Source organism: Trichosurus vulpecula, chromosome 8 (assembly GCF_011100635.1).
Source record: "Trichosurus vulpecula isolate mTriVul1 chromosome 8, mTriVul1.pri, whole genome shotgun sequence".
NCBI classification, from domain to species: domain Eukaryota; kingdom Metazoa; phylum Chordata; class Mammalia; order Diprotodontia; family Phalangeridae; genus Trichosurus; species Trichosurus vulpecula.
Window position 1 is genome coordinate 153,696,754 of NC_050580.1, and position 13,048 is coordinate 153,709,801.

General features: G+C 42.4%; 1 protein-coding gene across 1 annotated transcript in view; it reads right to left on the reverse strand.

The window, feature by feature from the left end:
* Positions 1–13,048, reverse strand: part of ITGA11 (integrin subunit alpha 11) — a 149,625-nt gene that overhangs the window by 52,271 nt on the left and 84,306 nt on the right. Inside the window, exon 10 of the mRNA XM_036736583.1 lies at positions 12,659–12,729. Coding sequence (XP_036592478.1) covers positions 12,659–12,729 — 71 coding nt within the window. The remainder of the gene's footprint in view (positions 1–12,658; positions 12,730–13,048) is intronic.

Here is a 13,048-nt window from a genome sequence, read left to right on the forward strand (position 1 = left end):
CTCACTGTGCCACCTAGCTGCTCCCCTACCCCTTCATTAACTTCTGTGTGGAAAGAACCTCCCTGAAGCCTCCCTGGTGGAGTAGAAAGAGCAAGGATCTAACTTCTTAAAGAGGCCTATTCACTGAATGAGTGTTCCACCTCACTTACAGTGAGCATCTGAAAAGACCTTAGCCCGAAAGGGCCAGGGTCTCCCATTGTATCCTGGGCTATCTCCAGTTGTCCTGGTGAATATCAGGCCACTGGACCCAGATGGCTCTGGAAGAGAAAGTGAGGCTGATGACTTTGCAGTCACCAAACATACCTCCCTCACTCAAATCAAAGTCAACTGCAAGTCACATCATCATTTCCCTGATGTCACGGTCCTTTTTGAGAATGAAGGACAAAACCAACCTGTTAGTATCCCTAGTGTTTTTGTCTGATTTTTCTCCCAGGCAGACCACAGTCTTTCTGAGGGCAGGAATTGTTATGCCTTCCAAAGTGTGGGAGGCCTCTGAAGTGTTAGCTTCTTTTCTGCACATCAGTGTTTTGGTTCAGTGTCCATTTCAGCCATTTAGTCAGTGGGATTAGTTTCTAGTTTCTCATAGAAGAGTTTCCATGCAGGGCTGTGGGGATGGGAGTGAATGTATAAACCTAGGGTAAATCACAAGGTCCCCTTACTTCCCTTTCTCCTTTCCCCATGTTTTTTGGATCCAGATGAAATCAGAAAACAGAAAGGGCAATTTCTAAGGGGAAAATGGTATCATAATATGCACTAGGGAAGACACTGACATTAATATAATTAGGAAACTCATTTAGTACAGATTGGCACCTGCTTTGCTTATGGTTTTAATGAGCTGCTTGGGGCACCTGCCCAGGGTCACATACCCAGTATATGTTAGAGTTGCGACTCGAATCCAGGTTTTCATCACTCTGAGACCAGTTCTCTGACCACTTTGCCACAATGCCTCTCATGGAAAATGCATTTTCTCAACCCTTCTTTGGGGCCACATTTATTAAATTTGAATTATATAATTTAATATAAAATGACTTTCTCAAGGTCAAAAAACCCAGAATTTGAAACCAGACTCCAAATCCAGGGATTTTTCCTGCTATAACAGCAGCCTCTCCATAACAACAGAGATCCCTTGCCCGTGGACATGGTGATGGTGGTGGTGGTTTCCCCATCCATTATCTAGTATTGTCCTTATAACAATTACATGAGGTATTTAAGTCAGGAAGTATTATTACCATTTGACAGATAAGGAAATTGAGATTCAGGGAAGTTTAGAAACTAGTGCCTAGTCATACAGTGTCAGAATTGGGCCTGGCAACTAGGTGACCTGGTTCTGATGCTATATTACTCTTGTTTTCCATGTCCAGGAATATTCCATGCTCTCTTGAGATCCTGTAGGGTTACTCAGCCAGGTTACACCTGATTACAGGTTACAGATTAATGTAGGGCCATCACATCCTCCAAGGCACACAGGGTAAAACTGGATAGGAAGAGAAAAGTTCCTAATGTCCTCTAACACCAGATGGATCCTCTTCTCCATTTTCCATCTGAAACTCTTTGGGAGGCATCCATCAAAGTTGGTTTCACCCTTCTCTGCCCACTGAGTGAGAGGATGCAACTGTGGACCAATCTGCTTTGCTTTAGAGAGATGCCTTTGAAGATACATTCTTGGCTCAGTGAATACCCCTGTGAGCCTTGCAGCACATCCTGAAGAAGGACTGATTCAAACCAGGAGCTTGCAACCCATCTGGGACCTCCACTCTCCCCAGGCCCCGGGAGGTTTGGGAATTCCATCTGAAAATGTTGGCAGCTCGAAGGGGTCTGGCAACACTGGTTCCATGTCTCTTTGGCAACAGGAACAGAGTCAGCCTTGCTGCTAACTCCGTGTGATTGTAGAGGCTACGAAAGGTCCTCCGGTGGCCAAAAATACCTCCCCTACCTCTGGCTGACATTCCGACCTTAACATGCTATTACTTTAGCTTAAGACTTTGATCTCCACTAAAATGCAAATCCTTCTTGAGGGGCGGACAGTTTAAGTTGTTATCAGTTGTTGACATGTTTGAGCAACTGAGTTCATTACATTCTTATTTTAGAGTAAGGGTCCTTAATTTTTGTGTGTTGTGGACTCCTTTGTCAGTGTGATGAAATCTATAGACCCTTTTTCAGAATACTGTTTTTAAATGCATAAAATAAAATACATAGGATTATAAAGAAAAACAATTACATGGAAATACAATTATTTACATTTTTAAAAAAAACTTCAAAGACCCTAGTTCAGAACCCCTGCACGAGAGGAAGCTTTGAATGGGAGAAGATCAGGACCCTGAGCTAGAGGATTAGTGGATACCACGCAGTATACATGGGTGTTGAAGGGAGATAGGAGGCCAATAAAAACAAACTCCATTGACTTCACAATTTCTCTCTAGACAAGGGAGACAAATATATTTTATGTTTAGAAAAATAAGATGGGCAGTGACTGGAGACTAGGTGCTAAAGTCTTGATAAATGAAGTCAGGAGTGTCAACACATTCAAAATATCCATTCATGGCCATCTGGGAAGGAACATTTAAAATCCAAGGTTTTCAGCTGCTTCCTGATTGAGGCCATTCTCACTTTTCCCCCACTCTCTTAGCGAGGCCAGGAAATTCTGGTTGGGTAGCCTTTCCCGGGAGAGTTCTTCTTATGGCCAAACACGAGAAAAGTCAACTGGAAAGTTATTTGGTTGACTTGTTGACAGACCAAAAGTACTGGGAATCTGTTCCCTTATCTGTCTCAGAGGAATGGAGAGGACTCCTACTCCTAATGAGGCTTCTGGCCCCTGCTATTTTGCTGATAATTGGATTAGCTGTCTTGTCAATAACTATGAGATGGAAGTGGAGAGGCAGAGGTAGGGGATTTTCTTTGGAAGTGGGTCTAAATCTCTAATCTTGGCATTAAAAAGCATGCTCTGGTTGTGCCCAATCAAAGAAATACCTTTATTGAGCGCTTACTAGGTGCCTGGACAATCTCATAGGTGTGTTGGGAGTGATAAAATATGTTGAGAGCCATCAAAGAGAAGTCTCCTGCTTTCAAGTTGAGGTCCTTGTCCTGAAGTTGGGGTCAAAGGGAGCCAAAGGAAGTGAGGGCTGTGTCCTGAAGCAAGGCAGTAAGATGCCATCTGTCTTGCGGTTCAGAATTCTGGAAGGTTGAGTCACTGGTCTTGTTCTGTGCACATGGGGTCGTGAGGCCATAGGACTGAGTGTTCCATCACAACTTACAGACCACCCAGTTCACCCTTTCCCCTTATTTTATAGGAAACTGAGGTCTTGAGACGTTAAATGACCAGTCCAAGTCACACAGGTGGGAAATACTAGAAAAGAAACTCAGACTCAGTTCCTTTGATTCAAATACATTTCTTTTCCTTCCAGCTGTATCGGCTACTTATAAAATGATTTGATGAGCCCTGCCCCCTTCCATTGGCCTTCCCAGTGCTTGAAATACCACCAATAGCACTTCTTTAGAGCAAGGCCATTGTGTCTCTGAAAGACATTTTCCAAAACAAAAAAATGTGTTTTCCAGGACGGAATAATATATTAACCATTTGTCAGGATTCATTTATCAGAAAACTGATAGCTACGGAGCAGAGAACAGAACCATGAAGGAATGGGACATAGGATAAATGAATTTTTATGGGCTTGTATAAGGATGAGGAGCTGCTGCCCTAGCTCACTCAAGACCTCTCTCCTAGAGGGCTGGAGTTAGGGGGTGGTGTTTGGTGGATTGATTTTTTTGGGAACAAGGAGAAATTGTGCATAAATGTACTGCTAGACTCTTTGAATCCTGGGAAGTTGGAGCAATTAAGGTAATGGCGTATGTATCAAATTTGCAGATGGCATGAAGCCAGGAGGAATATCTAACACATTGGATGACTAAGCCTCAATCCAAAATGATCTTGACAGGCAAGAATATGGAGTTAACTCCAATAAAATGAAGTCTATTAGAGATAAATGGAAGGTCCTATGCTTGGAATAAAAAATAAACTTCATACGTACCAGGATAATAATAATTGACATTTACTCAGAGTGTATGAATACATATTCTTATCTGATCCCCACCACAGTCCTTCAAGATAGGTATTATAACTATTATTATCATCATTTTAGGAGGAGAAAACTGTCTCAGGTGTTGTTCAGCCAGTCTTCAGTCACTTCCAACCCTATTTGGGGTTTTCTTGGCAAAGATACTGGAGTGGTTTGCCATTTCCTTTTCCAGCGCATTTTACAGATGAGGAAACAGACAAATGGGGGTTAAGTGACTCGCCCAGGGTCACACATCTAGTAAGTATCTGAGGCTGGATTTGAATTTAGGAAGATGAGTCTTCCTGACTCTAGGCCTGGCATTCTATCTGCTACACCACCTAGCCGCCCAGGAAACGGAGACACAGAGAGGTTAAGTGATTTGCTCAAGGTCACATAGCTAGTAAGTATTACAGGCAGGACTTGAACTCAGATCTTTCCAATTGTAGCAGTCCATCCCTACACCAAACTGCCTCTCACAAGATGGAGAAGGCATAGCTAGGTACTAGATCCTCTGAAAAAAAATCCAAAGACTAGATGTAGTTTCATTTAACCAACAGGGTGACCAGGCAGCCAAGTGAGTGAATGCAATCTTAGGCTGCATTATAATGTTCAGGACTTGGGAGGTGATAATATTGATCTTCTCTTGCCTGGTAAGACCAAACCAGGAATACTGTGTTTTGTTCTGGGTGCTGTATTTAAGGAAGGATGTTGATAAACTGAGGAGGTTCTACAGGGGGGCAACTAGAATGGTGATGGGAGCCGAGTTCATGCACCTGAGGGTAACTTCAAAGAACTAGGAGTGTTTATCTTGGGGAAGGGTAGAATTGGGGAGGACATGAAATCTGTTCTTCTGGATTTTGAAAGGCTGTTATACAAAAGAAAGGTCAGGCTGGTTCTGTTTGGCTCCCAAGCAAATTCAGGCTTGATTTAAGGAAAACCTTCCTAGATCCCCTAAGCAAGAATGGGATGAACTGACACAGGAGGTGGTTGCTTCCTCCTTATTAGAAGTCTGCAAGCAAAGACACTTGTCAAGCGGGTAATAGAGGGGATTCTTGTTCAAGTGTGCTGGATGGCCTGTGAGATGCCTTTCTACTCTGAGATCTGGTGATTCTGATAACATATGGGGGGAGGGGTTCACACCCTTTCTTTTCTGCACCTTGTTGAGATGTCATTGAGCTGTAAGGGCAGGGAATGAATGAAGGGTGAGGTGTATGTTACAGAGACTTCTGACTCAGGTTGGAAACATAAACAAAACCCAATAACACTGGGTTTGGAATCAGAAGAGCTGGGTTCAAATCCCAGCTCTGATACTCATTACCTGTGTAACTTTGGGTAAAGTAGTTTAACTTCTTTGGATCTCAGTTTCTAAAGCTGTAAAATGAGATCAGTGGTGCCAAACTCAAATAGGAATGGGTTGCTGTGGGCCACACTTGGGAAACCAAAAATAAACATTATATATGTTGTGTTTTAATTTATTTTTTCTTTTTTTTAATTTGGGAGGAAGAGAGGGCAATTGGGGTTAAGTGACTTGCCCAAGGTCACACAGGCTAGTAAGTGTGGCAAGTGTCTGAGGCTGGATTTGAACTCAGGTCCTCCTGACTCCAGGGCCAGTGCTCTACTCACTGCACCACCTAGCTTAAAAAATATTTCCCAACTACATTTTAGTTTGGTTTGGGCTTGCTCTTTTGCAGGCCCCCAGGCAGAGAGTTTGACACCTCTGATCTTGAGGATTTCTCCCTTCCAGTTCTGTAGAGTCTATAATCAATGCCATTGGGCTTCATCATCTGTTTGCTGATTGCGATCTCCTGTTTAGGGATTCCTACCAAGGAGCATTTATTGAAAGGGAGTGGGTGAGGAAGAAAACAAGCAAGCATTTATTAAGTGCCCACTGTATGCCAGGTACTGCACTAAGTGCTTTATAAATATCATCTTCTTTGAGCTTCACAACAACTCTGGGGGGTAGGTGCTATTATCAGAGGAGATGGAGGCAGACGCGTCAAGTGACATAATAGTAAGTATCTGAGGTTACATTTGAACTGAGATCTTCCCGACTCCAGGTCCAGCACTGTGTCACAAAACTGCATATGTGAGAAACATTAAGAAGGGCAGCTAGATGGTACACTGGATAGAGTACTGGCCTGGGAATCAGGAAGACTTATTTTCCTGAGTTCAAACCCAGCTTCAGACACTCACTAGTTGTATGACCCTGGGCGAGTCACTTAACTGCTATTTGCCTGAGTTCCTCACCTGCAAAATGGGGACCCACTGGAGAAGGAAATGGCAAACCACTCTAGTATCCTTGCCAAGAAAACCCAAATGGGGGTCAGGAAGAGTCAGACTCAACTGAAAAACAACTGATTGGCTGGATCATTGTGTATAATTAATCTAATTAGACTAAATTAATCTAGTAAGACTGGAAAGGTAGTTTGGGTCCAGGATGTGAAGACTTTTAAACGACAAACCAGAGGGGTTAGTTTGAATAAGATAGTTTGAAAGGTTCTTTTCATTTTTAATATTCTGTAAGTGACTGATTCCAATGGGAGAGGTTAAGGGGGTGGTGGTGCATGTGTTGCAATTTGGCCATTAGCTGTAAAGCTGTTAAATGATTTCCTTTTAATCATGAGCTTAACTTAGACTCAGCTATGTTTATCCACCCATGATGTGGTGTGCATAAATCTCTATTATCGCACAGACTCATCAGAAGAAGGAAGTTTGTTTTATGAGGATGGATTTTGTCCCAGATGCTAATGATTAATTGGTTGGGAAAAGGACCATTTTTCTAAACAAGCTGATGATTAGGTCAGTTTCAGCCCATACAGGATGCATCATTGCCTTCCGCATAAATGTGAAGTAGGCAAAACTTTGGAGCCCTCCAGTTCCCAGATTATCACAGCACCTTTCCTCTCTTTCTCGTCTCCATTCTGATTTCATGCCTGCTAATACCTGCTAAGTGAGAACTAATGGGATGGGGTCTTCTCTCCCCTCTCCCTTAGGAACACTTGAATTTTACTAAAGAATTCCTGGAAAACAAAAATGTTTCAGTTCCATCATGGTGGAATGAGAAGCAGCAAGGGCTAATATTTGGGGCAGGGCCCCTGATAGGCCCTTTCAAATATTTATATCTTTATGTGACATGCATTTCTGGGCATGATCAGTGTGGAAATTTGTGTGATTCTGCATTATTTGTTGCAAAGGTTTTGTTTTTGTTTTTTCAGTTTGAAGTATCCACCTCAAACTGGGAGGGAGGAAAAAAAATGCTTGTTAGTAGAAAAAATAAAATAGAATAAAAGTTAAAATACAAATAAACAAACCCGTCCTGGTACGAGTAGGGCTTAGTCATCAGGACTTGTCTGTCATTGTTTCTTGTTTCAAAGAGGGCCAACAATATCACGGGGTGATGTCTTGACTTGGCCTGAATTAGATTTAAGTGAGGCAGAGTTGTGCAAAGTCATCAGCTTCAGTCTTTCTTCCAGAGTCATCTTTGTCCAGTGACAATATAAAAGTCAAGGTGACTGATGATGGCCTGGGATGCAGTGGATGGCCTTGGCATCTTTGATGTCTGACCAAGCTCTAAGCGCTCCACAGCACCTGCTTCAGCCATCATGGCCCTTGGAACACATTATTCTCAGCTATGCATCCTGCTGGGGAAAGTCTTCACATGCTTGGGGCAGACATCCCCTTAACTCATTGATGAGTTTGAGGCCTGTCGGTTACCCTCACCCTGGTTTAGCCCATCTGCTGAGAGTTTACTGGGGTGTGGCTTTGACATCTGCTACAGCTTCTTGGAGCCACAGGCGAACATTGGGTGAAAAGGTGGATGAGTAACCCTGAAAAGGGCTGGGCAAGCCCTCACACCAGAGATGCTACAACTTACCTGTTGTGATTGTGAGATAGAGGAGGCTTTACTCTACTTCCTACTCTCCTATTTCTCCTCCTACCTTAACCCCACCCCCCTCATTCTCATCCTACCCCCAGCTAGGTGGTAAAGTAGCTACCACACTGAGGTCTAGTAGGCCTGGGTTCAAATCAAGCCTCAGACACTTACTACCAGGTCAAGTCACCTAACGCCTGTCTGCCTCATTTACTTCATCTATTAACTGGGGATGATAGTAACACCTACCTCCAGGGGGCTTATGAGCATCAAATGAGATAATATTTGTAAAGTGCTTTGCAAGCCTTAAATGCATTCTCATTTTATCTTTGCTCAAGTGCCCATTTTCAGCATTTTGCTTTACTCCACTCCCCACCTGCTAGTACCTTTCCAAAATTACCTTCTATTTTGAATATTTTTCTCTATGTGCATGTTATTCCCCCTTGCCTGATGATAAGCATCTTGAGGTTAATAACTGTTTTCCATTGTTTTTTAATTTCTAGCCCCAGCACAGTCTCTGGCTCTTAATATATTCTTGTTCATTGATTATGTCAGTTGATTCGTGGATGAACATCCTGACTTTACTTGAATAGTTCTAGTGGGAAGCGGCTTACCACAGTACAAGGTGACCCAAATAATTTGGTGTTGTATGTGCTGGCTCCTGGTGATCTCCATGTTAGTTTCCCAAGTACTTACAAACTAGCTGTTTAATATTCTGTTCCAGAATTATATCAGAGGTTGACGTCAACACTGAGTGTAATTTAAAGGATCAACTTTTTCTCCTTTTTGAAAATTGGGACTTTTTTCTCCTATTCTGAGTAACTTCTCGAAGATTAACAACGGCAGATTTGAGCTCATAAAAACATTATAAGCAGGGCCTCTGAGATTGTAAATTCTCTGAGATGTAAATTCCTTCAGAGGTCTGAGATTTAATTCCCCTGGAAATGGAAACTTGAAGTCATTCAAAGTGGCTTGAGGACAACTTACCATCCTCTCTTCTATCTTGGGCTACAATTTCTTCTTTGTGTCGTTTTTATTTTATTTATGGTTTGAAGACAGTTCTTGTTGGACAGAATGGAACAAAAATAGAAGAGTAGTTCTACCTTCTCTCTATAGATGATAAGCTGCTTGAGGGTAGGAACTGCATTTTGCCTCTTTTTCTACCCTCTGTGTTTAAGCACACTGTTATACAGTAGGTGTTTGATAAATGTTTATTGATGGATTAAAAGAAACAATGTTTGTGAAGGTGCTTTGTAATAAATAATGTGCTTTACAAATATAAAGTGTTTCCCATTGTATTATAATTGTAACCACCTCTCTATCATCCTTCTTTTTTGGAGGGGGGATGGCAGGGCAATTGGGGTTAAATGACATGCCCAAGGTCACACAGCTAGTAAGTATGTCAAGTGTCTGAGGCTGGATTTGAACTCAGGTCCTCCTGAATCCAGGGTGGGTGCTCTACTCACTGCATCACCTAGCTGCTTCCTCTATCATCTATTTTGCTCCTTCCATAGGGAAATAAGTCTTTTTTTGGTCATATTTAGCACTATTTAAGAGCTGTCTGGGGCTCTAGTCAGGTTCCAAATAGAAGCAGTTTCTGAATTCTTTAATTCATTTCCAGGAGTTCATTTCAAGAGTGCATCTCTCAGTCATTTCCAATGAAGATGGGAGCTGTTGGCCCAGCCAAAGGATAGATATGTTCAGGCTCATATTTTCCCTCTGGCCAGAGCCAAAAGCCTAGATTTCCCACTGGTCTGTCTAGTTTTTTTCCTCAGGTTACTAGGCCAAGTGGATATTTGAGAAGCTGACATTCTAGTGTTAGGGAAGGCATTTAAAGAGCAGACAGACTAGCTGGTTGCCTATGTGGTCCAATTTGAGGGATGCTAAAAATATCTTCTTGAAGACCCATAACAATGCCAGAAACTACATCTTTAGAGCTTCATTTTAGGGGCTTTGGAAGCCTCTCCCCCACTAAATAATTGAAGGGTCTCTAATGAAAATGCCCTTCTGTTCCTTCAAGTTCATATAAACTAACATTGAAAATTGCCCACAACCTCTGAGGGAAAACTGCAGTGGATTCAATAGCATCTCTAACATAAGAAGCAAAAGCCTGGTAAGCAGATGATTGGAGGAGAAGATGATCCAAGAATGCCAAGAACAGACTTGATCCAGAAGGACCATTGATATGCTGGTTTGTGGGGCTAGGATATCAGGAGGAAGAAGAGAATCAGGGCTATAAAGGAGCAAAGCTTGGTGTCATTGAACACTCCATATCGATGGTCATTACCATTCAGTTTGATCTTCTTGGCTTAGAAGAATTTAAGAAAAAAAGTGGTTCGGGTAGAAGTGGCTATACTTATGCACTATACTTGGGTATCTTCAAAGAGCACTGGACCCTGAGCCAAGACACCCAGCCAAGACACTCAAGTCCTAATCCTGGCTCTGTCAGGAACTTTCTCTATGATGGCGAGTCACTCGACTTCTATTAGTCTAGGTTCCTCATCTGTAAAATGGAGATAATACTTGGTCCTACCCCCAAAGGGTATGTAAATCTGAAAGCTTCTTGAGGGTAGGGACCATTTCACTTTTATATTTTTATTCCCAGCTCTTAGTATAGTGCTTGGCACATACTTTTCATTAATTAATTAATTCATCCAATCATTAGATGAGATATGAAAACATTTCGAAAAAGTTCAATGCAATGTATAGCCTATATCAGATTGCGTGCCCTCTTGGGGAAGGGGGGATGGGAGGGAGGGAGAAAAAATCTGGAACTCAAAATCTTGTAAAAGTGAATGTTAAAAACAATCTTTGGCTGTATTTGGAAAAAATAAAATACTGTTAAGTGGGAGAAAAAAGTTCAGTGCAAACCTAATGTATCACTGTTTTTAGAGGTCAGCTCAATTTACATTTTTCTCAATTCAGTGGACAAAATCACTGAAGCATTTTGGATATGGGAGACAACCTGGGAATGCATTTATCTTTGGTCATCTGCTCGCCAAGTTCTGTGCATTACAGGCTTCCCCTCTCATCAGTTTAGGAATTCCTACTTTGATCCCGCTTTTAATAATGGCAAAAGCCCAACTTGTACAATTTCAGGCGGTGGTGAATGTTGTTAGTCAGAAGACTTAGGTTCTATGCTCCATTCTGCCTTTAATGTATCGTGTGACCTTTGGGAAGTCTCTTCAATTTCTCAAACTTAAGTTCTAGGGGCATATGTTAAAGGATACAATAACTCATGCCCTGAATACTTTGTGAGGATCAGATGAAATGATATTTATAAAATGTTTTTAGCACTGTGCCTGGCATCCAGCAGGCTCCGTATAAATGCTAGCTGTCCTCCTCCTCACTCCACTTTGCATCTGATTCTTTGCTTGTTCTAAACTCCACAGAACATGATTCCCCCAGGGTAAGCTCCTTACCTCTAATCTCATCATTAACTCAAGCCTTGACTGATACCAGCCCCCTTCAGCTTCCTTTCCCCTCTGTTAGGATGACTGGAGGGTGGACTATGAAACTCCTCCCAATGCCTTCCTTTATAGGGGGCAGAAAATGGACCCTCAGCTTACTCCATATTTCATTTGCTGCTCTGCTTGGTTTCAGCTTCATGGAACAAGAGGCCTCAGTGCTGGGTAGCTCCCACTTTCCTGCCTCTTTTTGTTGGTGGGCTTCCCTCACCCCCATTAGATTACAGGCATCTTGAGGGCAAGAACTGTCTTTTTATTAATTGTATCCCTAGCATTTAGCGCAGTGCCTGGCACATAGTAGACACTTAATAAATATTTGTTGGATCAGATCATCATGATGAAAGGTAATGTAGCACAGTAGATAGAAAACTGACCTCAGAGTCAGGATGTTTTGGGTTTCAGGTCTTGTCACTGACCTACACTGGCTGTGTAACCCAGGGCAAGTTGCTTAACTCAATACCTGTTGAAACAACTCTCTAAGACTAAAAGTTGTAGAATAGTTGCTGACATGTCTTGGTAGAGGATATTTCCTACCCTATTGAAATCATAAATCTAGACTACCACCACCAAAAAAATACCCCACCCCCCCAGAGTTATTATATCAGAGATCAAATGAAAGAATGAATGTGAAACTATTCTTTAAACGAAGAGAGCACTGTTTTAATGTAAACTATTAAAATTCCTCTGAAAAATGATAAACTATACCCATAGCATGGGGCACAAGAACAAAGACAGACTATAAAAACATGCCATGACAGTGGCACACTAAAAGTGTAACCGAAGGAGGTGTGTACCCAAATATTCTTGTACTGTCCCTATGCCTGAAGCATGTGCACACAGAGCCCACATAGGGATTCACACACAGGGCACCTGCATAGGTGTATGTGAAACAACTGTGCACCCTAAGGACACAGACATCTACACAGAGCAGGTACCAGTGTAGAAGCTTAGATTTAGAAATGGAAAGGAAATTCCGAGTTGTTGTGTCTAAGTCCATTGGTTTTAAAATGAGGAAACTGAAGCGCAGGGAAGGGATTTTTACTCAAGATCACATGGGCTGTGAATTTGAACATACCTGGAATTTGAACCCAGGTCTATCGACGCCACATCCAGTGGGGTTGTTTTCCCTTTGCATCAAGTATCACCTGTAACTTGTCCCAATGGCTCCTGGGCATCACTAGTTCCCTGCTGGGGGTGGGGAAGGAGAGACCCAGAGGGACTAAAAATAGAGAAAAACAGAGAAGTAGAGGGATATTTCAAGCCCTTACCTCCACTACATGTGAAGAAAATCCTGTCTGTGACATTTCTAGTCCAAAGGATGTTTCATTCTTGTTGGTACCTAAAGCAGAAGAAGGAGCGGAATGTTAGGTCTGGGATGAGAGTGAGTGGACCCAATCTACTGCTTTTTAACTTCCATGGGAGATGTTTCTAAGGCTTGGGGCTTTGTTTAAGGGTGGCCAGCTCCTCAAAGAACCTGTGCTTGCAGGCCATCCTGGGTATGCTAGGGTGCTTGCAGTTACAACATACATAATATACACAGTGTAAATGGCAGGTACTCTCAGAGGGAAGAGACTAAGAGTGGGGGCCAGGGGCCAGGACCAGGAAAAAGGAAGGGCCTCCTGCAGAAGTCAAGGTTTGACCTCAGTCTTGAAGGAAGA